This window comes from Archocentrus centrarchus, chromosome 24, assembly GCF_007364275.1.
Source record: "Archocentrus centrarchus isolate MPI-CPG fArcCen1 chromosome 24, fArcCen1, whole genome shotgun sequence".
Lineage (NCBI taxonomy): Eukaryota > Metazoa > Chordata > Actinopteri > Cichliformes > Cichlidae > Archocentrus > Archocentrus centrarchus.
Window position 1 is genome coordinate 1,023,299 of NC_044369.1, and position 27,893 is coordinate 1,051,191.

Below are 27,893 nucleotides of genomic sequence, written 5' to 3' on the forward strand. Positions count from 1 at the left end.
TAAAGACTAAACAGAGCTGCTGCTGTAATAAAGAGTCCACTGTCTTTATTTATGACAACTATAAAGAGACACACAATTATTACTAAGGGTTTGGGTCCACAGGAGAGCTCAGACCTCAGGCAGGTTCATTCATTCATGAACCGACTCAGTGAGAGCAGAGAACGTCCCAAACTGCTACAAAGTGTTCAAAAATATCAAAAGAAAACCAAACTAAATATAAATTACATTCACAGAGACCCAGAACACCAATTAGACATCACAATGATCAAAAACACATCATTTAAACTCATGGCGAGCAGAGAAAATCACTGTACTCGCTTATTTCCCAGAAACAGGCACAAAACTTCAAAACAAAGATACAAAAAGACCCCACGAATAAAAGAAAGTGACCAAGAAAACACAATAACTACACAATGGCATCAAAGAGTTTAAACAAGCACAAAAGGACCAGACTGAGGTGACAGAAACACAACCTGATGCAAAATAACCACAACGAGACCAAAATGAACACAAGTGATCAAAACAAAGACACGAAAAAATGACTGATTGATTCCAGAGGAAACACTGCAGGTGTAACCCAGGAGGAGGGGCAGGGGGGGTTTACATGTGAGAGCACAGGTGAACTCACTGCACCTGAGCAGCTTTCAATCAGAAGCTCTACATTAAAAACCAGACTGAGGAGGATCATGTGACATGTTTCCATGTTTACTCATTGCTATCACATCAGTCTGTGATCAACCCCACACACACATACACACACACACACACACACACACACACACACACACACACACACACACACACACACAGACACGTCATCTCGTGGTTGGGTCCCTGCTGTAAATCCTCCCGGAGTAGGAAACAGCGTTCCTTCCAGCTGAGTGGAGGATTCCGGGCTGACCGGCCTGGGAACGGCTCCATGCCGGGACGCCACTTTGAAGTGACCGGCAGTAAATTAGGCGACATGAGCCGGTCAGTTCATGCTTTACATTCACACAGAGAAGGTCCAAACCAACAACACACAGTAAGTACAAAACAACCAAAAACACACTCATGCATTTATTACTGGTTAATTAATTATTTATACTGCTTTATATATTTGTTAATAAAACAGAGATCCTTCATCATGACTCTTAAACTCATCAGAGTCCACCTTCCTCCTCTCAGCTCTTTAACATGAGTAAAAGTACACATAAATGTATTATAAAATACTCCATTACAAGTAAAAGTCCTGCAGTGAAACTCTTCCTCACACAGTGACAGTTTTTGAAGCATCTTCATCATCGCTCCTCTTTGGAAGCTCACTGAGATCAGCGAGCCGAGACAGAACCACCCACTGCTGGCCATCAGGAAGAGCACAGGTTTAAGAAGCACCTGCTCTGGCTTCATGTTTCACAGCTGGAGAAAACGTCTTACATCTTTTATTTACAGGCAGTGCATGCTGCAAACTGAACTGAAAGCATTTGTGCACAAACAGGAAGATCTAAGTTAAAGAACTCAAAGTAGAAATGAGAATAATGAATACAGATTTTTCTGCTCAGGTGAATTCACCTGTCCCTCCGTCTGAGACTGCACGCAGCCACATGCTCAGACAACAAGACGCCTCCAGGCCAGCTGAACCTCATTTTCTCCAGCATGTCCGGGGTCAGGAGTGGGTGTCCAGGATGCAAAGCAGGAAACTAGGATATCCATCTGTCTGTCTGTTGGAGCACATCGCAGGGTGAAAGGTGGTGAAAGGTGGGTTCCACTGTGAACGGGTCAGCAGACCATAATTACAGTGCAGAATTATTAAGCAGCGTGTTCAGGCCCGTGTAGCCCTAAATTGGCTGTAATAACAGCATCATATATTCAAATCTGCAAATTAAGACTGTTTAATCAGCACCAGTTCAAATACATGGTGTGGAGTACAAAGTACAACAGTTACATATAGTTGAGAGAAGTAGAAAGTAGAAAGCAGTATAAAATACTTCACAGTACAGATCCATTAAAACCTCAGTAAAATACTGCAGTAAATGTGCTGCTGCTTTAGTACATCATGTATTTAGATCATTAAAAAGGACAAAGCAGAAAATCTTTTTTATCACTCATATTTCCTGTCAAATGTTTCATCAGTAACAAAACTTCAGCTCTTACAGTCACATAAACGTGACTTAGAGAAGTCAGAAAAAAGATTTCCTCTTTATGAATGAAGTGGGAGCAGAAACAACGTCATCAGATTCAAAACACTTTTTTCTTTCTTTTGTAGAAAACGAGCACAGCTGTTAACATGAGATTAACAGCTGTGTCCTCAAACCATCACATGAATATGGTCCTCTTTGTGACTCTGAGGTGACGTCTTGGAGCCCGGGCTGTCGGGACATCCATCCGGTTTCACCTGCAGCGGGAGGAGCAGCCCTCCTGCAGACTTTGAGCCTCAAGTCAAACGACCTGCAGTTGTGCCTGAGCGCCACCTCCTGGTTCAAATGTGCCATCATCAGAGCGTGGGGGGGCTGTGGAGACAAGACTCCGAGGAAGAGGTTTTAAATGCTTTAAAGCTTTTTGTGTTTGGAGACCCTGAAAAGGATGATGGATGGATGTTTGCAGCATCGATACTGTTCACTGATTTATTCCTTATTTTTATGTTTTTAACTGTTTCTGTGGAGAACTTCATTATCACTGTTGTCATAGAGCTACTGTATATTTCAGATGATGGTCAGTTTTACAAGTGATTTATTTAGAGAAACAAGTCTGAGCTCAACATAAAAATAAGTGGATTAAATTAAATATTACCAGATGTTTCAGGTTTAAAGCCTGATTCAAATGCCTGAGCAGCGCCTCCTGCAGGACAGTGTATGTGGGTGGGGCACTTTTTTGTGTTCATCTTTGCAGCCTCCGGGGCAGACACACTTTACCTGCGCTGATCTCTGGGTCAAATCAAGGAGAGGAGAGCTCTGCATGCACGACATCATCCAAGAGCTAAAATCACGACTGCGAGCAGAACGACTTTCATGACATTTTAAACGTTTGTGAGGTTTAACTAAGAGCTTTCAGGTAAACTGCTGCTTGAGATTTGTTGAGTTTTATCCTGATCCTAATTTGGCATTTTTAATCACAGGCCGCGATGTTTTCAGAACAAAGTCTCTATCATTTATTTCGGACAAAGAACAAACTTCTTTATTTCCTCACTTATTTTCTGTAACACAATAAATGTAACAAGGGAAGAAAAACGGCACAAAGTATCCCTGAAACTATAAAACCTCCTTACAAACAAGCTGCAGCCAGAGTAACAGAGTCTAAAAGACGAGACAGCCAATGATGGAGCAGAGCAGGAGGAGCGACACGTCAACACAGACTTTATCGTTTATTGTTCACCAGAAAAAACAAAAACAAAAACAGACTCGTGGCAGTTTGGAAACAAATTCAATGAAAAAACGACCTAAAAGAGTAAAAATATTTTCCGTTTGTAAAAGTCAAAACGAGCTGGTCCACTCCTCCTCCGGTGACGCGTCCACAGCAACACGTTGAAACAGAAGCGACTCCAGAGGGCGACCGCCCCCCCTTCATCTCCGCGCCGCCTTGCGGTTCTCCAGCAGCAGCACCACCAGGCGGCTCTTGAGCGAGGCCAGTTTGCTGCTGTAGTTCTCCTGCAGCACGGCCGTCAGCCGGCAGCGGAGGCTCCGCAGGCTCGGCGGCGAGCCGCAGTCCGGCGTGTTCAGCAGCGTGTGGAACAGCTCCAGCCACAAGTCGCTGTGAGGGTTTCTGTGGAGGACGGAGGGAGACCACATCAGGGGGTCAGCGCACATCTGGACTCAATAACAGCAGCCTAAATGTGAGCTTCCTCCGAGCACTGACCTCCTGAACACGGCGTTTGTCTTCCACACGCCACCTTCGTTTGTCACCTGCATGTACGTCCCAAACAGCATGCAGTACACGGTCCCCGCGATCCCGAAGTAGTCGGTCTGAAACAACAGGTTCAGGACACAGTGAGACCTTCAAAATAAAACTGGTTTTCACATCTTTAAACGTCATTTTGTTGTCTTTAAAACACTAAGCCTCTTATTTATCATTAAAAAGCATTCATCAGGTCATGAAATCAGTTCAACACTTCCTGGTGTTCCTCTAAGTGTTTGATGATGTGCATCATGAGTCCAAAAGTACAACAAAAGACAGCTGAGAGTAATGATCAGCTGATCTCTGCAGCGCCTCAACATGCTTCTGTACCCATCCTGTAACAGAGAGGACGCAGCACGTCGTATTTTACTGGAACCACCTGACTGTGACCTCACAGGTGAGACTCCTTCTCACACACAGGAGTTCCCCCCCACTGCTGTACAAATATGATTAAACATGAGCACAAGGCAAATGAGATTAGCAACAATGTTTCTCATAACACTGAAACTAAAACATGCTGAGAAACTATTTACAATTAAATATAGGCTTTAGACCATTTACACATCTTTGTATCCTGGTTTTATTTCCTGCGATTAACATCACTTCCTGTCCTCACCTGGTAGTTCCACGGCTTCCCGCTCAGCATCTCGGTGCACTGGAAGCCCGATGTCAGACACTTGGCGGTGAACGCGGTGCCTTCGGGGAACAGCTCCATGTCGATGCTCTGTCCGAAGTCGACGAGGACGAGGCCGTGGTCCGCGCTCTCCGAATCAAAACACTTGTTCTCCAAGAACCTGAAGAACACAGATGATGAGGAGGTGTTTGAGCACAGCTATTACCAGGCTGCCAAATGTGAAAGAAGGGGAGGGCGGAGCCTGCGGCCTCATCTTTGACACTCTGTCCCACCAGTAACCTGCAGACTTATCGGTGCAGTGATAAAAGCGGCGTTGGGTCGGTACCTCTCTCCCAGCAGGAAGTTGTCGGGTTTGATGTCGGCGTGGACGATGTGGACACTGTGCAGCTGTTCCACCGTGTGCAGGATGCAGATGGTGAAGTACATGACCAGAGGCTGAGGCATCACTTTGTCACTCAGGGTTTTGTACATGTTCACAGCGTTCTGAAGAGAAGAGAGAAGCTCATTTTAAACTGACTGGCTGCACTCTTTATTGCACCATCCAATAATCCAGGGCTGGTTTTTTAACGTGCACTTCAACATGTATTCTGATACGGGTTGCTGCCTCAGATGGAGGAGTTCAAGTATCTCGGCGTCTTGTTCACAAGTGACGCGAGAAGGAAGCAGGAGATTGACAGACCAATCAGGGCTGCATCTGCAGTGATGCGGACGCTGCACCGGTCTGTCGTGGTGAAGAGGGAGCTGAGAGTAAAAGCAAAGGTGAGGAGTGCAGGAGTGAGGAGTGAAGGTGAGGGAGGTCTGAGGCTTCTCTGCTTAGGTTGCTGCCCCTGCGACACAGCCCCAGATAAGTGGAAGAAAATGGATGGATTATGAATTATTTGGTTTACTGAAACATGACCTTCAGAAAATCCTGTAACAAAAGTCGAATTACTTCAAGTAAATGAACTAAATACAAAATGATTGTGCAAGAAAGTCAGCAAATGACTGCGTTTTAAACCAGAACGGGTCCATTTTTGCATTTTTTATACAAAGTTTTTAAATGCGTGATCAACTATCAACAGTTACATTTTTAATGAGCACCTGATTTAATTTACTTGTATTCAAAAGTAGATATATATCCAAATAAAAGCATGTGACGCAGATCTGACCATTTTTTCTGAGGTGGTTAAAACACCGATGTGTACAGACCAGCAGGGTGCCGTAGCTGTGAAGCTCGCCGAGCAGCACGCTCCCGTTGTGGAAGAGGTGAGCCGAGTGCATGCTGCTTAACAGCCGACGCGTGTCGGGCTGCAGCCGAGCGTCCAGCTGAGTGTTGATGTAAAACTCCCATGGATTGGCCGGCTTCTGAACCTGCAGCCAGGACACACGTTCACCGTTAACATGAAACACATTCCTGTTACTGGGAATATGATTTATTAAAAGTCTGTTTGTGTTGATCCAATAAAAAAAGGTTTCAGTTAAAAAAAAACACAAAGACACGGAGCACAGCGCTCTTCATCCTGCGCCTTACCTTTAAAACCATCTTCTCTAAGGTCACGGGCTTGGTAGCCTGGTAAACTGTCGCAAAGGCGCCCTCTCCAAGAATGCAGTCAACTCGGAGAGACTGCTTTCCTGTCAGGAGAGAGGCCTTCATCACGGTCTCTGGTTTTTATACACTTCACCTTAAAGAGCTTAGCTTAGACAGCTGGAAGTCTTACCCATGCTGATGGTCATTTTCGGGGTGATGTTCGGTATGTTGCACTGCCAGGTGGTGCAGCGGGGGTGAGCGGTGAGAGGCGGGCTGAGTCCAGACAGCAGGCTGGAGATCAGTTCGGTATCCCAAGGATCTGACACCAGCTGGACCGCCCCTGTTTGCTCTGTGTCTGCGTTCATGGACACGTCAGCGCTCGGCCTCAGCCCCCTGTCTGGACTCATCATGGGTTCATCCACGCTGCTGATGGGTGTCGGGCTCATGGGCACGTCAGCACAGAGCTGTGGCTGCTCTGGACTCATGGGCACGTCCGAGTTTTTGGACTGACGGGGACTCAGAAAGGCATCCAGGTCTGGCTCGACCGTGGCCTCTGGGCTTCTGACGGCGAGCCAGTCCGGTCTGAGAGCGCACTCAGGGCTCATCGGAACATCGCAGACCTGATTCTGGACTTGTTGTGGGCTGGCAGGTTTCTCTACGTCTTCCATGATCTTAAAAGGTTTGCTTTTGGGTCTAACTGAGATGAAGGAGGCCTGTTTGGGTGGCTGCTCAGGGCTTGTGTACACCTCCCAGCCAGGCCCTGCTGTCCTGGAGGAGTCGATGGGATAGATAGTCTGGTCCCTGAAGGAGAGCACAGTGGGAGGAGGCGGCTGCACCATGGTGATGGAGGAGGTGGTGAGGCAGTGCTGGGCCATGGTCAGCCCCTCTCCGACGATGGTGCCCTGCCTGGCAGAGGAAGGCACCAGCTGACTGACGGCGGTCTCAGAGAGCTTCTCGTCGCTCGGACTCTGCTCCAAGATGGGGCTGAAGGAGGCGGACATGGGGGAGGTTTTTAACCGTACATCAGTGAGATCTGCACTTATAAAGCAGAGACATTACTGGACTGTAGATACCAGAACACCGAACATAAGATTTGGTTACCTCAGCTTTTTGGTCTGACGTCTCATATAAGCGTCGTCATCAGCTTCACAATCATCACGTTTGTTCTCTGGAGACAGAAAAAGTGAGAACGCTGCAGCAGGAATAAAGAATAAGCATCTGCAGGTTTATGTCAGCATGCAGGTTTGAGTCTCACACCTTGATCTTCAAAGAAGTCGCCGCTGAAATTTTTTTTACATGCGAACGGTGTGGAGACAACCTGGGCCAGCATGGCGAAGTCTGAGGTGCTGTTGGGACAGGCGGCGAGCGAGTTTAGGGAGTTGTAGCGAGCTCCCCACATGGTGCTCTCATCCGGGATCAGATCTGGAGGGGTCTCCTGACGGGGATCAAACACAGAAACCGAGTGTCTCTCTTTGCACGTGAACCAAACAGCGACCCTGGTGACGAAACTGTCCAGAAGCTTAAACGAGTGTTTGACTCCTCATACTCACGTTGGGTTTGTCTGCCTTCGACAGCGAGATTTCAGCCAGAGCTCTGACTGCTTTAGACCTCTCAGCAGCAGCAGGAGCAGCGGCGCTGAACAGCACAGGGACAAAATTACTGTTATCCAAATATACTATATTTTTCCCTCAACGTTTCTGTGTCACACAACACAACACAGCTCAATAAGCTAAAAACGACTTCAAGAAAATAAGTACAAATCTAAATAAAATACAATAAATTTTCAATGATGCTGAATATAAAAATAAAATTGGACATTTAATCCAACAGTAGCTGCATGAATAATATTCCACTGCATTCACTACTAGTGAGAGGGCATCATGGCTGCTGCTACCTCAATCCAGCGGCTCTATCACAGTATTTCCTACACGTGAGCACGGACAGCTGTGGAAAATATCCCGACCCGATTCTCCTGAAATCCACGCCGCATGTGTGAAAACTGCTCAAACCCACGACGGACAGAAATGGTTGAAAAACTGGTTCTGTTCAGAAATAAGTGAAAAATGTGTCTGGATTTGTTTTAACAAACACCATTTCCCAGAAGCCTCGAGTGTTTGTGAACTAAAGCTGCACTCATGTCATGTCGACATCCGAGTGGAAGTTAAAGCTGGGAAAAGTTGAATCTGTCTGAAAGCTCTGTTACTGCATTCACTACAAGTCCAGCTGAGAGTAAAAGTATAAAACATCTGACCTGCTAGCTAGAAAAAAACCTCACGTATGAACGTTTGTTCTGACAAAGGAAACCTGGAAATTACAAAGATTAAAAGAGTCCCTGAGCCGTCTCAGGCTGGGCCGTCTGCCCTGAAGTACAAAAGCACTGAAATAAAAAAAGAACACGTCCTCTTATCCTGGAGAAGCAGAAGATGGACGAATGGACTTCATACTGAAGGATCACCAAAGCATTCTGACACACTGCAGGAGATCCAGGACACACAGTAGATCACACAGGAGCAACTACCAGGAGATCCTAACAGCGCTTCCACTGAGTGATCAGAAACAGCAAAATGCTCCAAATTCAACATGATTTTGGAGCCCATCACCTGAACGTCCTGATCACAGCTCGTATTCAGGACGTGCACACTGAGGAGGCCTTATTTACCTGCTGTTTTCTTTATTGTCGTCATCCTGAAAGATGGTGAACGCAGCTGTAGCGGGAGGCTTAGGGAACGAGGAGGCTCCTCCTGCAAATGATAAGAGACAGAATAATTAGCTTAACTGGACAGAGACCAGCAGGAAAACAGTTTCAGAGGATCCAGCCTTAATTCAAATATTAAGATCATTAACTTTGTGCACTGGTGACTCAGATTTAGTGAAATTTGTCCTGACTGCTGTTTGCAGCATATTTACCGTCTGTCCAGAATCCAGCGTCAGGCTCCTTCTCAGCGGCGTGGAGCACTGATGTGCTGCTGAATGGTTCCTCTAAGAAGGTTGGGGCCTGGAACATGTCCATGATCACACCTGATTCAACACAAACAGGAAACCATAAATACAGCTCAGTTTGGGTCACAGCCACCAAAGCCTGGACTGAAGTGAAGAACAGTCTGATCACGTGCATGAAAGGAAACTGCACAGCACCACAAAACATCTCTGACGTGACACCAAACAGGACAAACTGCCGTGCTCACCCAGTGCCTCCCGTGTGTTGACGGTAGGTGACGGCAGCACCCGCGACGGCGTGGCCTGAACAAAGCCGAGTGAGTTGTTAGGAGTGATGTGAGACAGGTTAGCTGTGGCTCCCTGTGAGACTGAGAGAGACACAAACAGGAGATGTGACCACATCCACCAGAGGCTCGCACTGAACAGCTCAATGAAACCACAGCAAACTTACCATCGAGCTTCTCCTGGGGCTCCGCAGGCTGACCGGCGTGCCTGAGAGAAAGTATCCCATTAGTATCTTAGATCACTGATGACGAGCATGAAAATCCTCAGTATGTGTGCGGGCGCACTTTTAATGAAACAGTACATGCTGAAAAACATTTGAACTCATCTGACTCGAGCAATCACCAGCCCCCTGCTCAACAAACCCAGCCAGTCCCCACCAGTGTTTCCTCCTCTGGTGGAAAATGCTCTGTAATTATAATCATTGTGTAGCTCTCTCACTTTAACATACGAACAAATTAAAGTAGGAGCACTGGTATAATGCTATGTAGCCAATTAAGGAATGAATGGTGAGCGCTGTTGTGCTTTCTCCTCCAAGGCTGCAGGTTTCTGCTGCTCAGGAGGAGCAGTGTGTGCTCCAAGATAACTGAGGAGGATAGATTGTGACTCAGTGTGTGTGTGTTTTCTCTTATCTGAGCTAAAGTATGCTGTTTGAAATACACCTTTAAAGATGGCTCCAGCGACCTTTTGTGTGGTGTCTCACTGAAATGTAATTGTTCCCCTGCAAGTAAAAAATTCTTCATAACTGACTGCTGACTGACTTTTTCCATCAGTGTAGCTGGGCTCAAGAGAAGGCCGTGTGAGGGGAACACAGCACACACAGGGTGTTTCTATAATCCAGCTGCATCACTGTTCTTATAAAACAACAACTCAGATTCTCAGAAGATTAAATCCCAGATGTGACGACTTCCCTGCAAAGCCAGAAATGGCAGTTCCATAAACTAACAGGAGTCACATGCCCGGAGTTAGATGGTACTCACTGGTGTGAAGCGTTGAGCTCCGGGGGGGGGGAGCTGTCTGAGCTGCTGAGAACGTCAGCATTCACAGCCGAGCTGCAGGCGGCTCTGTGGAGCTGCAGGTCTGCGGTCTCAAAGCTCACGGGCTGCTGAACCGAGGGAGGCTGGACCACTGAGACCCGGAGGACCGACTCCTCACCTGTGGGCACTGAGCTAGCCGCAGACCTCTGCAGGCCCACGCTCCTGTCAGCCAGGACAGAGGGATGATGGGATACCGCTGAGCACGGTATGTTTGCAGTCCCGTCGATGCGCTGCTGGTGAGGAGGTACGTGAAGAGCGGCGGCCTCTCGGATGAAGGTCGGATCGGAGTGTAATCTCAAGCCGAGAGAGCGCCGGCTGCTGAGACGGTTTGAAGGTGGAGGACGCTCGAAGGAAGGCTGACACAGGCTCAGACTGTTAGCTGTTTCTGACACAGGCGGCTGGAATGAAGAAGAAAATGTGCTGTTCTCATTCTGATACAGCAAACCTAATCTGCCCATCGCTCCATATTTTTATTATTGGACTGCTCAGAATAATTCTCATCTATCTTATACTGGGTGCTGCAGACTCTGAGTTCATCTGAAAGTCCTCTGCCTTTAATCCACCTTTCATCTGATTGGCCGCCCCTCACAAACAGAAGGTGTGAACAGGTGAGTGGGTCTTCTGGGCTATTTTATATTTCTCCAGTTAGTTTCCAGAGTGAGTTAAAATCCCTTTTAGTTACTTTTTTATTGTTTAAAAAAGTTTTAGATAAAAGCTTTTATAAGTTTTAACATTAGTTTTAGTCTGCAGTCACAGAACGAGTGTTACATCCCAGCAGATTTAGCTTAGTTTTAGTTACGTTTATTAACCTTCCTCAGAAGAAACTGATTCATGAACTAAACTCATTACAGCCAGAATTACACAAAAAGTAATGAAATAAAATCATTGTTGATTAAAACTGCAAAAATCAGACCAAAATTCAGGCAGCGCTGCCTGTAACAGATACGGGTCAAAGTAATCACTGGATCTGGTCCACTGTGTTTTTAGGACCTCGGATCATTTTGTTGTAGCTATCAGCAAACCAAGAGACACATCAGGCCTGATGCTACTCCAGGGCAGCCTGTAATGCATCATGGTGCTTTTGAATTCACAGTCTCACCCTCTGGGATGACGTCTGGCTGGTTAAACCTCCCTGGTTTTCCAGAACATGGTGAACTTTCTCCATCAACCACTTACTTATCGCCTCCCCCTTACTCAGCGTGATTGTCACTACAACAAAAAACAGCAAACGCAGTTTTTAAAAATCTGGACAAGTAAACGCAACATGGATTTATTTTTAGCTGCACATTTAAAAAACTCACTTAAGTCTTTCTCCTCGTTCTCCTCCTCCTGCTCCCGAAGCTCGTTCTCCTCCTGCTCCCGAAGCTCGTTCTCCTCCTGCTCCCGGAGCTCATTCTCCTCCTGCTCCCGAAGCTCGTTCTCCTCCTGCTCCCGGAGCTCGTTCTCCTCCTGCTCCCGGAGCTCGTTCTCCTCCTGCTCCCGGAGCTCGTTCTCCTTCTGCTCCCGGAGCTCGTTCTCCTTCTGCTCCCGGAGCTTGTGGAAGTAATTCTGAGCTCGGACCTCCTCGAAGCACAGCTCAGATCCTTCACAGATGAGGTCTTCTTTCGTGTACTCTGCCACGGTCTGAACGCTGGAGCTCTGACTGGAGGGAATCGCTCCTGAAGTCTCAGAGCGAGAGACTCTGCGAGGGAGAGAAGAAATCAGATGACATCATGCTGAAACTTATGAAATCAGCTAAAGGAGAATCAAGTTTTAATTTCATATGAATCTGTAATAGTGCTGCCAAAATGCGAGCATTTGTGGAAGATCTCGGTCCAAAACTTCAAAATAAAACATCTGTGTGGAATCAAAACTTTCTAAGACACTGTCATTTATCTCTGTGTTTAATATAAATCTTACAGGCCCTACCCCATTATGTATAGGAACTGTGGTCTTTTAAAAAACAGCTAAAAACCCATCTTTTTAGGCTTGCATTTGGTTAGTTTATTTTATATATATATATTTTTGTCCTCCTTACTCCAATTGTAATTTGTTTTAGTGTTGTGAAGCACTTTGTGATCTATGTCTTGAGAGGTGCTATATGAATAAAATTTTACTTACTTACTTACAGGCGTCTTACATGCAGTGTTAATTTCGTTGATGAAATATTTTCATCATAGTTTTCATTGATGAACCTTTTTTTTTCATGACTATAACTAAATAAAAACTACCTAAAATGATAAAATGAAATTAATTGACACTTTCGTCAACGAATGAAAACGAGACAAAAATGCTTGCCGGGGACGAAACTGATTTAATTTTGTGACAGGGCGGGACAAGTTAGGAAAACATCCAATCAAACGCAGTTGCACAAATTTGCTCTAAACCCGGGAAGACCAAACTAGCCTGTGATTGGTCGTTCCTTCCGATAGAACTAAGTGATGTAACCAATGTCAGCAGGGAGAAAGAGAAGAGCCGATGTATGGACACATTTGTCCTTTGACGTTGTGACAAACAAAACGATGTGTAAACCATGTGGGGCGACTATCTCGGGTAAAAACACGACAAATCACCCAGATCTCCATGCAAAGGTCAGCATTTTAATGTCCTGCAGGGTCAAGTGTTTTTCCCAGTTTGTGTTTAGAGAAAATCTCCACACCGCGCTGGATTAGCCTTTATAATCTTAGTCCTGAACACTGCCCTGTACCTTTCAGAGCGTCCTGCTGTAAAACGCTCAGATTATCTCAGTAAGGTGGTGTTAATGATCAGGTGTGTGGGAAGCAGGTGAAACGCTAATGTTAATATTATTAATAATATTCCATAACTTTGAATAAATGTTTAATTTTGTGTAAGTGTGTATAATGACTAATTCAAGGGAACTGAAGAAAAAGCATTTACATTTTACACCCTTTATATTTTAGTCACTAAATCGACTGTAGATTTAGTCGACTATATTCTTATGATAATTTCGTCAACTAAAACTAAAACTATTCAGATACTAAATTATGACTAAAACTAAATCAAAATTTGCTGTCAAAATTAACACTGCTTACATGAAGAGCAGAAAGACTGCTGAAGGAAGATTTAGTCTTTTTTCTGTGTTTGAGCACTCAGTATTTTATCAGCACATCACTACAGTGTTTTCAAACTATCTTGGTCAGAGCGCCACCTGCTGTCGACAGGCCTCAGAAACTGCGACCCTCAAAACAGAGCTCCTGTGTCACTTACGTAATGACCACTTTGTTTGCAGGCCCACAGGTGGATTGGGAGTCCAGAGGTACCTGCTGCAGAGGACAGAAACGTTTTAGTGGAAAAGCAGAAAATGGTGTTAATGCACGATTAGGATGGAAATCCAGCGGGAAACACACCTTATTCTGAGTGACGGGCTCTCTGTGGGACATCTGATTGGTTAAATTGGAGTTTTGCAGAGGGTTTCGACTTCCTGTTTCATTAAATATATTAAAAAAGATGACATCAGACAGTAGAATAATAACATTTTCCAAATAAAGAAATCCAACATTTCATAATAAACTAGCAAGTAAATAAATACCATCTTACCCGACACTGCTGCCTCACTTCTGGTTCTGGTTTGAAACTGCCTGCAGATCACAGTTTCTCTCAGTCCACAATATATAACATATAACCACAGTAACAGGCTGTAATCAGTACATTTAACTGCTGTGAAGTGTGCCTACACAGATATCATCCACATTAGAAGGCTGAATCTTCAGTGCAGAACAACCTTTGTTCTTGTTATGTTCTCAGAGGACTCTTCTCCACCAAAGAAAACTGCTTTAAAGTCTTTCAGTCCTCAATCACACCATCCTTAAAAGATTACAGCAATGTTTGAGTTTCCACACCCCAGATTATGTGAGGGCCCGCTTGGGTCACAGTGATGTAAATGTCATCATCAGAGGGTGGACAGGATGTTCAGAGCAGACGATTGCACGCCTCACGGTTTCTTTTCTGACTGCACGATGCATCCTTCAGACTGAAAGGACTTAAACAGCTGCTCGTGTCTGCATACAAATATGATGGGATAGATCCCCGAAACCAGACATCCAAAGGCTTTTTTTTTAAATTTGCACCGCCCGTGGGAATGCTACTGTGATGCAATAACTAGCTGACAGTTGGTTTAGCAGCAACTACAGCCACACCACAAACATCGAGTTTTGATGATGAACAAAGGATTTAGGAAGGCAGTTTCTGCACTGCAGACTCACAAAACAGAGGACACTTCCTCCAGGAATTTCAGGAACTATGAAAAAGTTCCTGTCGCTCCTTGAATACTTACTTGTATTCATGGAGAACAACGCTGGCTGGATGGGCTTGGTTCTCCAGCGCTTTCTGGTACACCGCATCAGCCTGCTCATTCATTCCTTTCTGCTCAAACTGCTGCGCCCACGCCACGTAAAGGGCAGCAGTCCTGGTGCCGATGCCCTTACTAAAGAAGCAGCTGTATAGTGCAACTGGGTCTGAATAATAACTCGCCTGTAAGACAAAGTGAGGAGGATAAAAATAAAGCTTGTGTAAGATTTTATCCAACTTAGAAACATATAAACTATGGAGACTGCTGCATAAAGATGTCATATTTTAGTCAAACTTACACATTTGATGCAGTAGTTCACATATCTGAGGTCATTTGTGTATTGCTCAACATTCAAAAATCTCTGGACAAGACGGTCAAACACCAGCAACATCCCACTGCCACCACCTGCAGGTAGTCTCTGCTCCAGGTTCTCCACAAACCTAAGAAGCACACAGAGAAATGTGCCTCCACTGTGATCTCGGTTTGTCAAGCCTGTAGCTTCACAGAGCAAAACAAGTCCCATTCAAGAAGGTTTAAAGAACATGTTATAGCTGCAAATCACATTCGGTTCCCAGTGAAGTGTCACAGAAGTTGGCTTCGATAACATCGAAGCAGCACGTCAAGCCGGTCGCCTTCATGCCTGAAGGAGCCCCAACCAAGCATGTTGAAATGAACCAAGTCAACTGCTTTTCGGAGGCTGGACACTTGTGGAAATATTTCACTTTATGTGTAAGGAATATAGAATATATGAAAGTTTACCTTTTTAATTAAATTACAAAATAATGAACTTATTCACAATGTTCCATTATTCTGTTTTACTAAGTTATTGGGCAGTTATTTAACTTTGGTACTGGTTGTGGTTGATGTTTTGGCTGCTGTGAGACAAACTGCCCAACTTTTGGAGGATAACTTTCCTTTTTCAGAAACAATTATGATGCATACCTTTGGCTTTAATATCTTTTATGAAATAACCTCAAGCTGGAAACAGAGAAAAAGGAGCTTACAGACAGTGAGATTTGACAAATAAATACGGGTTTATTTCCTACATTAACGCTCAGGACAGAGATAATTGGATGATCACAGTGATAGCTGTGATTGATGAGCTTTGTTATCCTCCTGATATACTGGGTTTAATGCTGTCCCCGACAGGTTTTAATGTGATTTAAGTGGCTGCCGGACTAATTTTTCTTTCGTGGACAACAGACAACCAACTTTTTCTGAACGAGTTTCAAACATGAAGTCATGAAGGAGTCAAAACACTCACTTGACCCAGTGGTCGAGCGGGTCGTCCCCTGTGTATGAGGTCAAACTGCTTTCAAAACACCTGAAAAGATAAAAATGGCAGTAATTAAAAGATTCCTGAGATTTTTGTTTTTTATTAATTAGTTATAAAACAGACATACATTCATGTTAGCACTAAAGCTAACCGCTACTACTGAGCTAACAGCGGCTAACGTCCGTGTTTCGGTGTGACTTACTGTAAATACGAGGCGACATCCATTCTGCTTTAAGTTAAAAAAAAAATGTCTCCCAAGAAAACAGCAGTGAATTTGTTTGTATCCTTTAATTCCGTTAGATTGATCGTTTCCTGTCTAGAAAATTCGCATCATTGCTCTTGTTTTTCTCCTCCGAGACGCTGCTGGTCCCATCACATTTCAAATTTCGCGCTCAGCCTATAGCGTTTCAGAGTGCGCCAGAAGCTACTCCCACAATATGCGACGCACAGTGGTAACAAAAAGAAAAAAGAAAAGAAATTCAAATAAAAGTCCACTTTGATGGATAAAAATGTTTAAAAAGATTGCGAAAATTAAAATAAAAATACAATAAAAATACAAAATTACATTAACATGGAAAATAAAATAAAGATATAAAATAAATTAAAAAGTAAAAACAAAAAGCATAGACTATTCTGTGGGTTTATGTTCATTTTTACAGAAAAGAATGCTATAATTAAATGTACATAAGTCATGACTTTAATTTTCTTATTCACCAGTTCAAGGGTGAAATCTACACTTAGAATGAAACCTCACTTTGAAGCAGTTAGAAAGCACCTAAAGTCTTGGTGTTTGAAATACACGTTTTTAAAATAATTTCTGTTTTACAGTATCAAGACGTATCAAATTAAACATCTTCATAATAAAATAAGATTTTCCAGAAAGTATTAAGGTTTTAAAGGCTATTCCGGCTTGAATTTTCAAAATAAAGGCTCAAATGAAACTAATTCATTTACTCTAGAAGTAGTATTGAATTTACACGTAGAATGTACGTTTAAACGTGCAATATGTATAAAATAAATGGATGTAAAGTGCGGCGAGTGACACAATTCTGTTAAAAATAAAACAGAATAAAGAAACACAGCTTCTATGTCACCGTTGACCGGATGTACGAAGCGCTGGAGGAGCCCGTGAAAAACAACAGAAGAAACCCCGGACAGGCAGAGGAAGAAGCGGAGCTCGCGACGTTACGTAGCCGCCATTTTGTTTCACCGGGAGTGGAGAATCCAGCCCGAGACCGCCGGCGTGGACATTTCCCCTCATTCGGACCATCTTAAACACGGCGGAGCAGCATCGTGCACCCAAATTTAGATTCGCATGGTATGTACACTCCGGGGAACTCGCAGAAGATGTTAAATTCCGGGGTCAAGCTGCAGCTTTCTGCACCCTAACGCTGGATGCGCTGCATGACCGGCTGCTGTTAGCGTAGCAGCTCGTTTTCATGGCTAGCCGGCATTTTGGAAAAAACGGGCCTGCTTTCATTGACTCTCGGTTAAAGAAATGCGGTGTACATTACCAGCGTGCACAAAACTTGCAGATCTACCGCATATCGCACATGTTTGAGATATGGAAGTCGTTTGATTGCCGCTAACCTCGTGCATTTTGCACCTCCATGCGTACCGCGCAAAGCGAGGCCTGTGATCTGTACGATCCGCAGATATCCACGCTCAGAGGCGCGGTGACGGAAGCCGCCGTTTCTGCTCGCTGTTCTGATGTTGTTTAGTGGTAGGATAGCGTGACTTTGGTTTTCCGTGAGCATCTAACGCGCCAGCTCAATGTTGTCAGTTTCGCGGCGTACGCAGGAGACGCGTGCGAACCAGGTGAACGATGGCGCCAAACTGCACGCGTTATTTGTTGTTCCACTTCATCCAGTAAGGGCAGTGCTGCTGGGGGTTGATCAGGTCTGGTTTTCTGTGCACAGATGTCTGGAGACATGGCCACAGATCATGTAAACGGGAACGGGACGGAGGAACCAATGGACACTACAGCCGAGGTGACCCACTCGGAGCATTTCCAGGCTTTACTGGAGGCAGGTTTACCTCAGAAGGTCGCTGAGAAGCTGGATGAACTTTATGTAGCAGGTAAGCTGGAGCCGGACCAGTCTACTGTCCTGCCCTCTGATTTGTTTTGCAAACTGTGAAAACGAAGTCATTAAAATCTGAAGTTTGTGCATGTAATGCAGCACCTCCACAGGTGATGCCAACATCACAGACACAGGAGTGAAAACGTGTTAACAGTTCACAGCATATGAATACTAAAGCTCGTCATTTCCTAAATCTGCCTGTGGTGGTTCTGTTTGCAGTTCCTCTGAACTGTAATGCACACCATGTTCAACTTTTATATTCTAAAGGCTGTTGAGCTCCTGTTCTGTAAGTGGGTGGTTTGTTTCATTGTACATCTTTGAAAAGATCAATTGTGCATTATGTTTACTGGTCCAGCCTGCTTGAGATCAAACGTGTGGCCTATGAGCTACAATGAGTTTGACTCTGAACTGGACTAAAGTGTTTGTCCTAAATGGAAAGGGTAAATTTAGCAGCAGACTGAGACCAGCAGAAAGCATGAATTCAGAAACGGGTGATGCTCCTCTTTAAAATTTCAGCTCCAAGACCAGGAAATTTATTTTATTTTGCTTTACGGGTACTTAAAAAATACCAAAGCCACACAGGTGCATTATGAAGACCACACCTGAGCGTTTAAAAAGGCTGAAGGCTAAAGATATTATTTCCATTTAAAACTTCTCATTTATTGAATGACTCATTTGCAGAATAGATGACAGCAGCCTGAGATGAGAACATGCTGTGTTTACACTTAACAGCTTCAATCTTTAAGACTGAAGCACTTTCACTCCTGTGTGGTAAAGATGACATCACCACAAAAAGAATATGGCTGCATTTTAATGAAAATTCACAGCTTTGCAAAGCTGGATTGGACAGTTGGGGAGGCTGTTTCCGGCCCCTGGGTCACGTGTCGGTCCCGTCTTAGATAAAAGCCCCTAATTTGTGTTGACAAATGGATGATATGTATCTGCTGTTCAAAGTTAAGTCACGAAGAGCTGAAGTGGTTTATGTTTTTGTGTTGTTGTCACTCAGGAGGAGAGTAAAGAACAAAAATGTGTCAGTGCTACAGGTTTTCATCTCCTCCAGATGAGACTGGTTACTGTGTTGCTATTTTTGGTCACCAGTAAGAAAAATAACATGATGTCAGTGAATGAAGCAACACCCTTACTGAGCAACAGTGACTGCAGAGCTGGTTAAAAGTAGTTAAACCAGTCATATCAGGTGCTGACAGATGGCTGAGGGAGCATCAGATTAAGCATTGTCACACTGAAGTATAGAAATGGGATCAAATGGAGCAGCTCCTGTGACCAGAAAGGCTTCGGTGAAGTTAGATGGAGGCCAGCTGGCAGGAACAAAAGAGCAGCTGTGTGTCTGCAGCAGCACTGTCTGAACCTCCAGCAGAGGTTTCAGGCTCCTGAAACTCGGCAGCATGACAGGAAAACTTTGCTGCACATGATTGTTGAACCTGGATGTAATGAGGGCTTTATTATTCTTAAGCAACTGTACGAGTCCCGCTGCCTCTGTGTGCCTTCTCACCTGCTTCGACCTGGTTTCAAGTCCATCCCGTAACCAACGAGCTAATTAGTGTGGAGGGGTCTTATTGTTGTTGCCTTCTGTGTTTGCTGGGCTTTCTGAGGTGTGTGTTTGTGTGTCCATCAGGCCTGGTAGCACACGGTGACCTCGACGAAAGGGCGATTGAAGCTTTGAAAGAGTTCAATGAAGATGGAGCCCTGCAAGTGCTGGTCCAGTTCAAAGAGAGCGACCTGTCACATGTGCAGGTGAGTTATTTACCTGCTGTCTGTTTATGCCGTAATAGCAGGGAAATATCCAGGTTTCTGACACTCTTCTTCTTCCTCAGAACAAAAGTGCCTTTCTCTGTGGGGTGATGAAGACTTACAGACAGAGAGAGAAACAAGGGACTAAAGTTTCAGACTCCATTAAAGGACCAGATGAGACTAAAATCAAAGAACTCCTCGAGAGAACCAGCTACACGCTCGACGTTACGACTGGCCAGAGGAAGTATGGCGGGCCCCCGCCGGAGTCGGTGTACTCAGGTTCCCAGCCCCCCGTTGGCACAGAGGTACGCCCCATCATTTTATAGAAAAATGTTATTTCCTGACATGCTGCTGTAGGTAACTTTTTTAGGTGGTTTGTTTAAAACCTGTAGAAAAACGAGTTTATTGGAGAAAGGAAACAGCGAATGAAAGACACCCAAGCAGGGAGGCGTTCTCACCTTCAGCAGTTTCCTTATCGGCCCGTGTCTGAGTTTATCAGTTTAACCAGACTTATTTTAAATGGTTAAACCCACAGTCAGGGTGGGGTCTTCATGCTTTCTGTCCCTCAGTAAAGTCAAGTGTTGTTCACTGTCATGTGTGGCTGAGAAAAGCATCAAATCCTGTTACAGGGATTACTGCTCTGCTCGATATCATAAACCCAGCCAGAGTCTATTGCATGTTTATAAAAGCCCAAGTATAAGGCGGCATCATCATGTTTGGGCGTAATTTTTATTCACCGAAGTTTTGAGCCTGATTTATGAAGTGTGGAAGGGCAGAATGAGTTTTCTTGAGCGAGCTGAAAAACAGATGAGGCTTCGTGCACTTACTGATGAGGAAAGACTCATAAACACAAACTCTGAGCTTCTAGCCAGACTTGTTTTAGCTGTGGACTGTATATTTGGATATGCTGAAGTTTTGACCGCTCTGAGGTTGGATTTGTATCTGCAGACGTTGATGCGAATTGTTAGCGTGCTGTTGGGCTCATGAGGACGATGGGGAAAGAAGGCACTACTCGATTTATCCACAGCTTGTTGTACTATCACATAATGGTGCAAAACACGGGCGTTTATTTCTAATTTCATCCCCTGATTGATCCGTCACAGACCATTAAACCCCTCCAACACTGATAGATGCAGCCGCTTCCCAGAAATGTGTCGATCGCCTTACGAGTTGTTTTAAAGCACAGAAATACTCCAAAGTAAAGGTGCACCGGTGTTCGTGTGTAGAAGCTTTAATGCTGTCTGAATTGTGCCATTGACAGTTTAGCTTATAACGGGCCTCTGTATCTCCTTATGAGACACTTGCACACAATCCAGCAGCAAACATCCGTGCTGCTCGTTCTTCTGCAGCAGGCAGAGTTTCTGTAGCTTTCTTGGCCCCGTATCTGTAGGTTAACTCGGGCTGAAGGCCTCTGATGCCCTCGGTCCAGCTGAGAGGCAGCGCTGTCATTTCTGCAGTCACAGGAATGTATGTTCGTATCATCATCATCACAGGCCTGATGGCAGAGACACAGATGATAAAACACGTGTTTCAAGTTTCAGAAAAAGTCGTGCAGCACGAGAACCCGGCTCTCCACCGCCTTAGTGTTTACAGGTATTCTGACTGTCCTGGTGGGACTTTTCCTGCTGAGAGTGGGTCTGAAAACGTGCTCGGTTGGACCCATTTACTTTATGGAAGTATGTTTCTTGCCTGTTATTTCTGCCCAGTTGGTTGAAAAATAAAGCCCACCTAATTAAAAACCAAAAACCAGCTGAAATCCTGGAAGTTCCTTTGGGAGGGGAGCCGGACGTGTTTGCAGGAAAAAGCCAATCAATGAAAGTATTTTTGTGCATTTTCAGACACTTGCTGGTTCACTAAAACAAAGAACGCTCACTCTGATCGATATGTCTGCACTTTGAATCAGTTAAACTGGTCGTCTAATAAATGCTTGCTGAAATCAGCCCCTCGTGAATTTTCTGAATCCTCTTTGTTCTTGTAGATATTCGTGGGGAAGATTCCTCGTGATCTGTATGAAGACGAGCTGGTTCCCCTGTTCGAGAAGGCTGGCCCGATCTGGGACCTGCGGTTAATGATGGATCCGCTGAGTAGCCTGAACAGGGGCTACGCTTTCATCACATTCTGCACTAAAGACGCGGCCCAGGAGGCGGTGAAGCTGGTGAGTTTGTCAGGAACCTGCAGCAGAACGGGTTTCTCTCCAGGAAGTGACCGAGCTCAGGAGATCTGTTCACTGCCAGATAAACAGACCCTGCAGTTAACCAAAGAAACCTGCTTTGAATGTGGAAGGTATTGGTTCTAATGCAGCCTTTCCTGGCTTTGTTTTTTCCAGTGTAATAATCATGAGATTCGCCCTGGCAAGCACATCGGGGTGTGTATATCTGTTGCCAACAACCGGCTATTTGTTGGCTCCATTCCCAAGAGTAAAACAAAGGAGCAGATTGTTGAGGAGTTTTCTAAAGTCACAGGTAACGTTTTCTCGAGCTTTTAACGTTATGCTGCTGTCCTGCTTATTCAGACACTTGGATTTTAATATTTAGCCACAGGCGATGTTTTTCTTTCCTCCATCCAGAGGGCCTTAGTGATGTCATACTGTACCATCAGCCCGACGACAAAAAGAAGAACCGGGGCTTCTGCTTCCTGGAGTATGAAGACCACAAAACAGCTGCTCAGGCTCGCCGCCGGCTAATGAGCGGCAAGGTGAAGGTTTGGGGCAACCTGGTGACGGTGGAGTGGGCCGACCCCATCGAAGACCCCGACCCAGAAGTCATGGCCAAGGTGAGCTTCGGGAATCGGAAGCATTCAGTGGGAGGAATAATGCCACCACCCACTTTGGAAACGCTCTTGTCAGATTAGTGAGCTAGTTAAAAAAAAAACTAAACACAGCTGTTAGAGGGTACCTGTTGTCCTGAACTCGTCTTCTGTTAGTGCGGCGGCGGTCAGAGGCAGATTTAAAGCTGTTAGTGGACAATCAAAACATGAAGATCCAAACTTGATGTTTGGCTCCTGTGATGATCACAGAGCTGATCTGTCTGAAGTTTGGGACTCGCTCTTCTAAGCAAATGACTGCTGAGTCCAGCAGGGGGCGCTGGACGTGTGGCCCAGATGTTTTTAGTGGTGAACAGCCAAGACCCAAAAATACGATTAAAAATTAAAATGGGTGCCTTTCTGTGTTTGTGTTGCAGGTGAAGGTTTTATTTGTGAGAAATCTCGCTAACGGAGTCACAGAGGAACTCTTGGAGAAGTCCTTCAGTGAGTTTGGAAAACTGGAGCGAGTGAAGAAGCTCAAAGACTACGCCTTCATTCACTTTGAGGAGCGGGACGGTGCAGTGAAGGTACCGAGTGCTACTGATAACAGTTTGGGCTCAGTCCGATCAGTTGTTGGACTTGATGTGACCGTGTGTGTCCTTTTCGTTCAGGCTCTGGAGGAAATGAACGGGAGGGAGTTGGAGGGAGAGCCGATTGAGATTGTTTTCGCCAAGCCGCCCGATCAGAAAAGGAAGGAGCGCAAAGCCCAGAGACAAGCGGCCAAAACGCAAATGTAAGAAACACCTTCAGGCCTCTTCCTCAGCGATTCATTATCAGAGCTCTGTATTTAATCCCCGCCTTGTTGCTTTCATCAGGTATGACGACTATTACTACTACGCTCCCCCTCCACACATGCCTCCTCCTGGCAGAGGGCGGGGCAGAGGTGGCAACCGGGGCGGCTACTCCTACCCCCCTGACTATTACGGTTACGAGGATTACTATGATTACTACGGCTATGACTATCACAACTACCGTGGCGGCTACGACGACCCCTACTACGGGTATGACGACTTCCAGGCCCCGAGCCGAGGGCGGGGCGGCAGCAGGGGCGCACGGGGCGGAGCCTCCCCGGCCAGAGGACGCGGTGGCTCCGGGGCACCCAGAGGGAGGGCAAACTTCTCCCAGCGCGGCGGGCCAGGAACAGGCCGTGGCGGGCGCGGCGCAAGAGGAGGCGTGCAGCCGAGAGGGCGAGGAGGGGTACGTGGTGCGCGGGGTGGCCGCGGTGGAAATGTAGGAGGAAAGCGCAAAGCTGATGGGTACAACCAGCCAGATTCCAAGCGTCGCCAGACCAATAATCAGAACTGGGGCTCTCAACCCATTGCTCAGCAACCGCTCCAAGGTGGTGATCATTCTGGTAACTATTCCGGTTACAAATCTGACAACCAGGAATTTTATCAGGATTCTTTTGGGCAACAGTGGAAGTAAACCCCGTAGTGCTTTGATAACAAAATCCGTGTTTGTTTTTGTCTTTTTATTTAGAGACTTGATCTGATTGGCCCTCAATCCCATACGGTTGCCTGCATTTTTTTTTTTTTGTTTTTTCCCTCAAAATTGGTGACATCTGGCAAGATCTCCTTTTTGTACATATTTTAATAATCCGCTTGGACTCGAATCGTAGTCACACTCCCACCTGTTTCTGGCGAACTGGTTTTCTTTTCCTTTGGGTTTTTCTTTTTTAACAACAACAAAAAAAAAACAAAGATGGTCGTTTTAAAAGATTTTCCATAACAAAGTTTGAAAAAAATTTTAGATGCAAATGTGCTCGAGCTGTCTATTTGGCTATAGCTTTATGTATGTTTTTAGAAATTCTGGTTACCATGTTTTAAGTAGCTAACAGCAACAAAGCATATGTCTCCTAAACATGTATTTAAATCTAATGAATACAATTTGTATTGTCACAAAGTAATGCGTGTCTTGTTATTGAGAAGAAAAAAAAAAAGGGACCATCGGAGTCCTATTTTCTTTTTTTCCTTTTTTTTGGCTTTACATTTTGGCTTGTATTCTTTGCTGTTTGTCTGCTTTAATAAACATACACGCACTCGTGTACAAAACTTCAAATTGTGTTGCAAATTCATGTTTCGGCAAATTCTCTCTTCAAATTGCCTTCAAATTTTAAGGCTCCTTGTGGAAGAAAATGGACCAAAGGTTTGCCAATGTTTGGCCACATGCTACAGTGTCACCTTGCATGCCATCAAATTCCAAATCACCTACTTCTTATAGTCGGCATCTCAAGTGTATGTGTAGTGACATACTCCATCCTTATGAGTTCCTCATGTCCAAAAACATAAATGTTTCACAAATTGGTGTCCGAAATTCACTGTTAGCGCAGCATCAGGAGTAAGCCCCGCCCCCCTACAAGTCTCTCATAAGAGTCCCTGTTATCAGCGTTGGTGGGAGGGGGATAAAAGCACAATTTGATTTCTTTCAAAGTGAAGCTTTTCCTTGTCCCAGAAGGATCTACCTAGCTGTTGAAGGCCTGGATACTAATCTTGCATGTTTTAATCTGGAGGTCTGATAATTGTGCTCTTGTGCATGACCTGCTCGTAGGTTTTATTTGTTTTACTCCCGTTGCTTTTACTGATGATAAAAATGGCTGCTCTTACCCCTCACCTGCCCCCCCTCCCTTCCTCCCTCCCCCCTTTCTGCCTGTCTGCCTGTCTAAGCCACGTCTCACCTGCCGCACCTCAGTTTTATGTTTAATAACCGGCCCAGCTGACTCTGCTCGCCGTCCTCTTTAAGGCATTGACATGTGCATGTTAACGTCTGAGTGTGTGTGTGTGTGAGCTCCAGAAACTGTAAATGTGTGTAGATGTGATGTGATTCTGTTTCCATTCACTAATTGCTTCCTTTTGTTACCTGACTAGCAGGAAAAAGGGGGCGAGGCCGGTCCTGATGTGTCGCTATGAGGACTGACGGCGTTGCACGCTGCGGCTTCGGCGGATGGAAATGGTAAGGTCAGCTGACTCAGTGGTCCAATGGTAGCCCAATTTTTTTTTGTTTTGTTTTTTTTTTCTTATTTTGATTTTAATGTGAAGGAGGAAATCTCTCTAAAAAAGAAACTGCCACGTATGAAGATGCTCAGAAGGGTGAACCCCACCTCCTCCTCCTCCAGCCCCAAGTCAGCCATATGAGACGTGCTGAGGTCGTGATGGACATCCATCTGGAAAAGGCTTTGCACTTTTTTTTTTTTTTTTTTTTTAATCGTTAAAGCTTGGAGTGGTTTAGTAGGACTTTTTGTCTCGGAGTTCTTGGACTGAGACGTTTGAGGTGCCGTCGCCCGGCGTTTTTAAAGTTGAGTCTCACAGGAAAACTGGTTCATGAGCTACCTCAGTTTCACGGACACGCCTGCTCTCACAGATCATGTACTCGAGGAAACGGACGGGGCCCGGCCCCCTCCGCCTCGCAACAGAGCACTTAATCTAATTCAGGTTCTCACTGAGACCCGGCGCCGGCCGCAGTGACGGTCGGCCGGTCCTCCGGGAGCGAGCCTGAACGCGCCTTTGGCTGTCTTTGTACATGAACTGAGCACTGATGTAGTTAATGAACAGACTGTTTGAGCTCTTATTTGTAAAGCCTGAAAACCACAGTTCTCCTCTGTCTTCCACATCCTGACCCGACAGCTGTCTTAACTTTAGATTTAGGATGTCATCCAGTGACGTCCTGCCACGACTAAGCAGGTCTGGAAGAAGATGAATTACACATTTCACATTGTATGCCGCTGTAGACTATCATGCCATGTATGTATGTGCTCGTGACAAATGTACCTGTGGTGTAAAACTGCTGTTGCTTCATGTCTTCTCACTGTCAGCGTAAAAATGGTGAGTGTAAAGGAGAAATCGACCGTTAAATGTTTGATATTTGGAGGGCTTGTTTGATTTGATCGGGAGGAGAATGAACTACCAAAGAGCTTCAAGGTTCGTTTTTACACCCTTCATTGGCTGAGTGTTGGGTCACAGAGCTGCGACCTCTGAATTCAGGTGTTTGCAGTCCCTTTGCCACGAGTATAAAATCAAGCACCAAGCCGCGCAGTCGCTTTACAAACACTAAAGGGTCGTTCCACTGAATTAGAGCGCGCTAATGTAACAGGATGCCACCGTAGCAACGAGTCAATTTGTGATACTCAGCTGTATGTGATGTTACTGCAGAGACGAAGTGTTTGTGGCTGAGCGACTTCCTAAAGACTGTAAAGTTACAGAGCACCAAACCTCATTAACATCGGCGCAAAAACGGTGAGCCGGGAGCTTCGTGGCCGAGCAGCTCCTGTAGGTGTCCCGGTACTTTGGCTCATACAGAGGATCAGATGTGTTCGGTTTTTATCCTCGAGTAATGTAAAACTGGACCGCTGCATGTGTCGTCTTACAGCAAAAAGTCCGACATCGTGGAGTGACAGAAACACTAACGTCTGTTCTCTTTCCGCCGTTAAACGTTGGAGGGAAAAGATTTGGTGATGAACTGTCCGCTGATGGTTTTAATTGAAGGAAAAGAAGCTGAAAGTTTCAAGTTTTTACGCTCTTAATGTTAAACACTCCGCCTTTCTCATGGTGTACTTTTAAAACTGGACCGCTCCTGTTTTTAGGATGACTTTTAAAATGTTTTCCACAGGAAATGTTTTTTAATATTTGCTGTTTCTGTTGAGATTTTATTTTGAAAATCATCTTTAGTAATAGGAGTGCTGCTTTTCGGGTTTTTTTGGTCCAAAGAGCAGAATAGGTCAGCATTAAAACACTCGAACGTTCTTTTCCAGAGTGAAATGTTGGAAAAATCAGATTTGTGCTGGTTTGGTTTTGACGGGAGGAACAGGAAGAACCTCTGTGGAGCCTGAACGTTTAAAGAAACACATTCTGACTCCTGACGTCAGTTTTTGGTTTGCGTATAATTGCGGGAGCGCTCGTTCCAGTTTTTTAACTTTTTGTTCAAAATGTCCAAAAACTGTTCAGCGTGTTTAGAAACTAGTGGTGGTGCATTTTTAAAGTAGTTCACGATCAGGTGACTATAAGGACAAATCAAATGAAGTTTCTGAACACAAAATTCGCCTGTTACACATCCATTAAAGTTGAGGAATTCTGGGAAATGTAGGCAGGCGCAGCCTGAATGTATGGTGCACTTCTGAAGGTGGACGTGAGGTTGGATTTCTCCTTTAAGCTCCTCTCGGTGGCCTCCTCTGTGACCTTTGCCGTGACCCCGCTGTGTCGGTGTCATGTCGAGCTTCTTCCAGTTCAGAGGGTTGTTCTGCTTGTTCTTCCTCTGCAGGAAAAATGGAGCCACATTAGTTTGTTTTTCACATTAGAATCGACTTGATTTTAAAGGTCAAAGATCTTTTTTGGCTAACAGTGTGTTTGCAGTTTGCAGATGATTGTTTTATACTGTACAGTGAGGTGACGTAAACCTATTTTTCTAATAAAGCGATGGACTTTGAACTCAGCTGTGTTT

The 27,893-nt window shown here is 45.0% G+C and overlaps 2 protein-coding genes across 9 annotated transcripts; one reads left to right on the top strand and one right to left on the bottom strand.

Moving 5' to 3' along the window:
* Nucleotides 1–3,327: 3,327 nt before the first annotated feature.
* On the bottom strand, nt 3,328–16,230 carry bub1 (BUB1 mitotic checkpoint serine/threonine kinase). Of its 2 annotated transcripts, none has more exons than XM_030722439.1 (24): nt 16,034–16,230; nt 15,820–15,879; nt 14,854–14,995; nt 14,541–14,737; nt 13,805–13,845; nt 13,615–13,688; nt 13,475–13,527; nt 11,569–11,948; nt 11,367–11,476; nt 10,211–10,665; nt 9,400–9,440; nt 9,197–9,316; nt 8,919–9,029; nt 8,671–8,752; nt 7,562–7,646; nt 7,269–7,446; nt 7,113–7,179; nt 6,202–6,995; nt 6,015–6,115; nt 5,693–5,854; nt 4,830–4,987; nt 4,487–4,664; nt 3,832–3,938; nt 3,328–3,738 (listed from the first exon to the last, which is right to left on the bottom strand). In XM_030722439.1, the coding sequence occupies exons 1-24, from the start codon at nt 16,054–16,056 to the stop codon at nt 3,540–3,542; spliced, it is 3,918 nt and encodes a 1,305-aa protein (XP_030578299.1). In that variant the 5' UTR covers nt 16,057–16,230; the 3' UTR covers nt 3,328–3,539. The 2 variants fall into 2 exon arrangements, with proteins under 2 accessions (XP_030578299.1, XP_030578298.1); XM_030722438.1 differs by having other exon boundaries at nt 13,475–13,530.
* Nucleotides 16,231–16,961: 731 nt separating this feature from the next.
* Nucleotides 16,962–27,893, top strand: syncrip (synaptotagmin binding, cytoplasmic RNA interacting protein). Of its 7 annotated transcripts, none has more exons than XR_004019231.1 (12): nt 16,962–17,149; nt 17,751–17,910; nt 19,546–19,664; nt 19,745–19,966; nt 21,640–21,816; nt 21,988–22,123; nt 22,228–22,433; nt 22,841–22,990; nt 23,075–23,196; nt 23,279–23,817; nt 25,328–25,412; nt 25,499–27,893. XR_004019231.1 is itself a non-coding variant. In XM_030722442.1 (12 exons), the coding sequence occupies exons 1-11, from the start codon at nt 17,147–17,149 to the stop codon at nt 25,367–25,369; spliced, it is 1,716 nt and encodes a 571-aa protein (XP_030578302.1). In that variant the 5' UTR covers nt 16,964–17,146; the 3' UTR covers nt 25,370–25,412; nt 25,499–27,893. The 7 variants fall into 7 exon arrangements, 5 of the variants coding, with proteins under 5 accessions (XP_030578301.1, XP_030578300.1, XP_030578302.1 ...); XR_004019232.1 differs by having other exon boundaries at nt 25,331–25,412; XM_030722442.1 differs by having other exon boundaries at nt 16,964–17,149; nt 23,279–23,660; nt 25,331–25,412.

Coding starts and splice junctions, on each gene's coding strand:
- bub1 (XM_030722438.1), bottom strand. CDS start 16,056: ATGGATGTCGCCTCGTATTTACA. Junction 13,689..13,804: donor AAGTGAGGCAGCAGTGTCGG/GTAAGATGGTAT, acceptor TTAATGAAACAG/GAAGTCGAAACCCTCTGCAA. Junction 7,647..8,670: donor GACAATAAAGAAAACAGCAG/GTAAATAAGGCC, acceptor TGTGCTGTTCAG/CGCCGCTGCTCCTGCTGCTG.
- syncrip (XM_030722440.1), top strand. Junction 19,967..21,639: donor AGCCCCCCGTTGGCACAGAG/GTACGCCCCATC, acceptor TTGTTCTTGTAG/ATATTCGTGGGGAAGATTCC. Junction 22,991..23,074: donor AGCGGGACGGTGCAGTGAAG/GTACCGAGTGCT, acceptor CTTTTCGTTCAG/GCTCTGGAGGAAATGAACGG.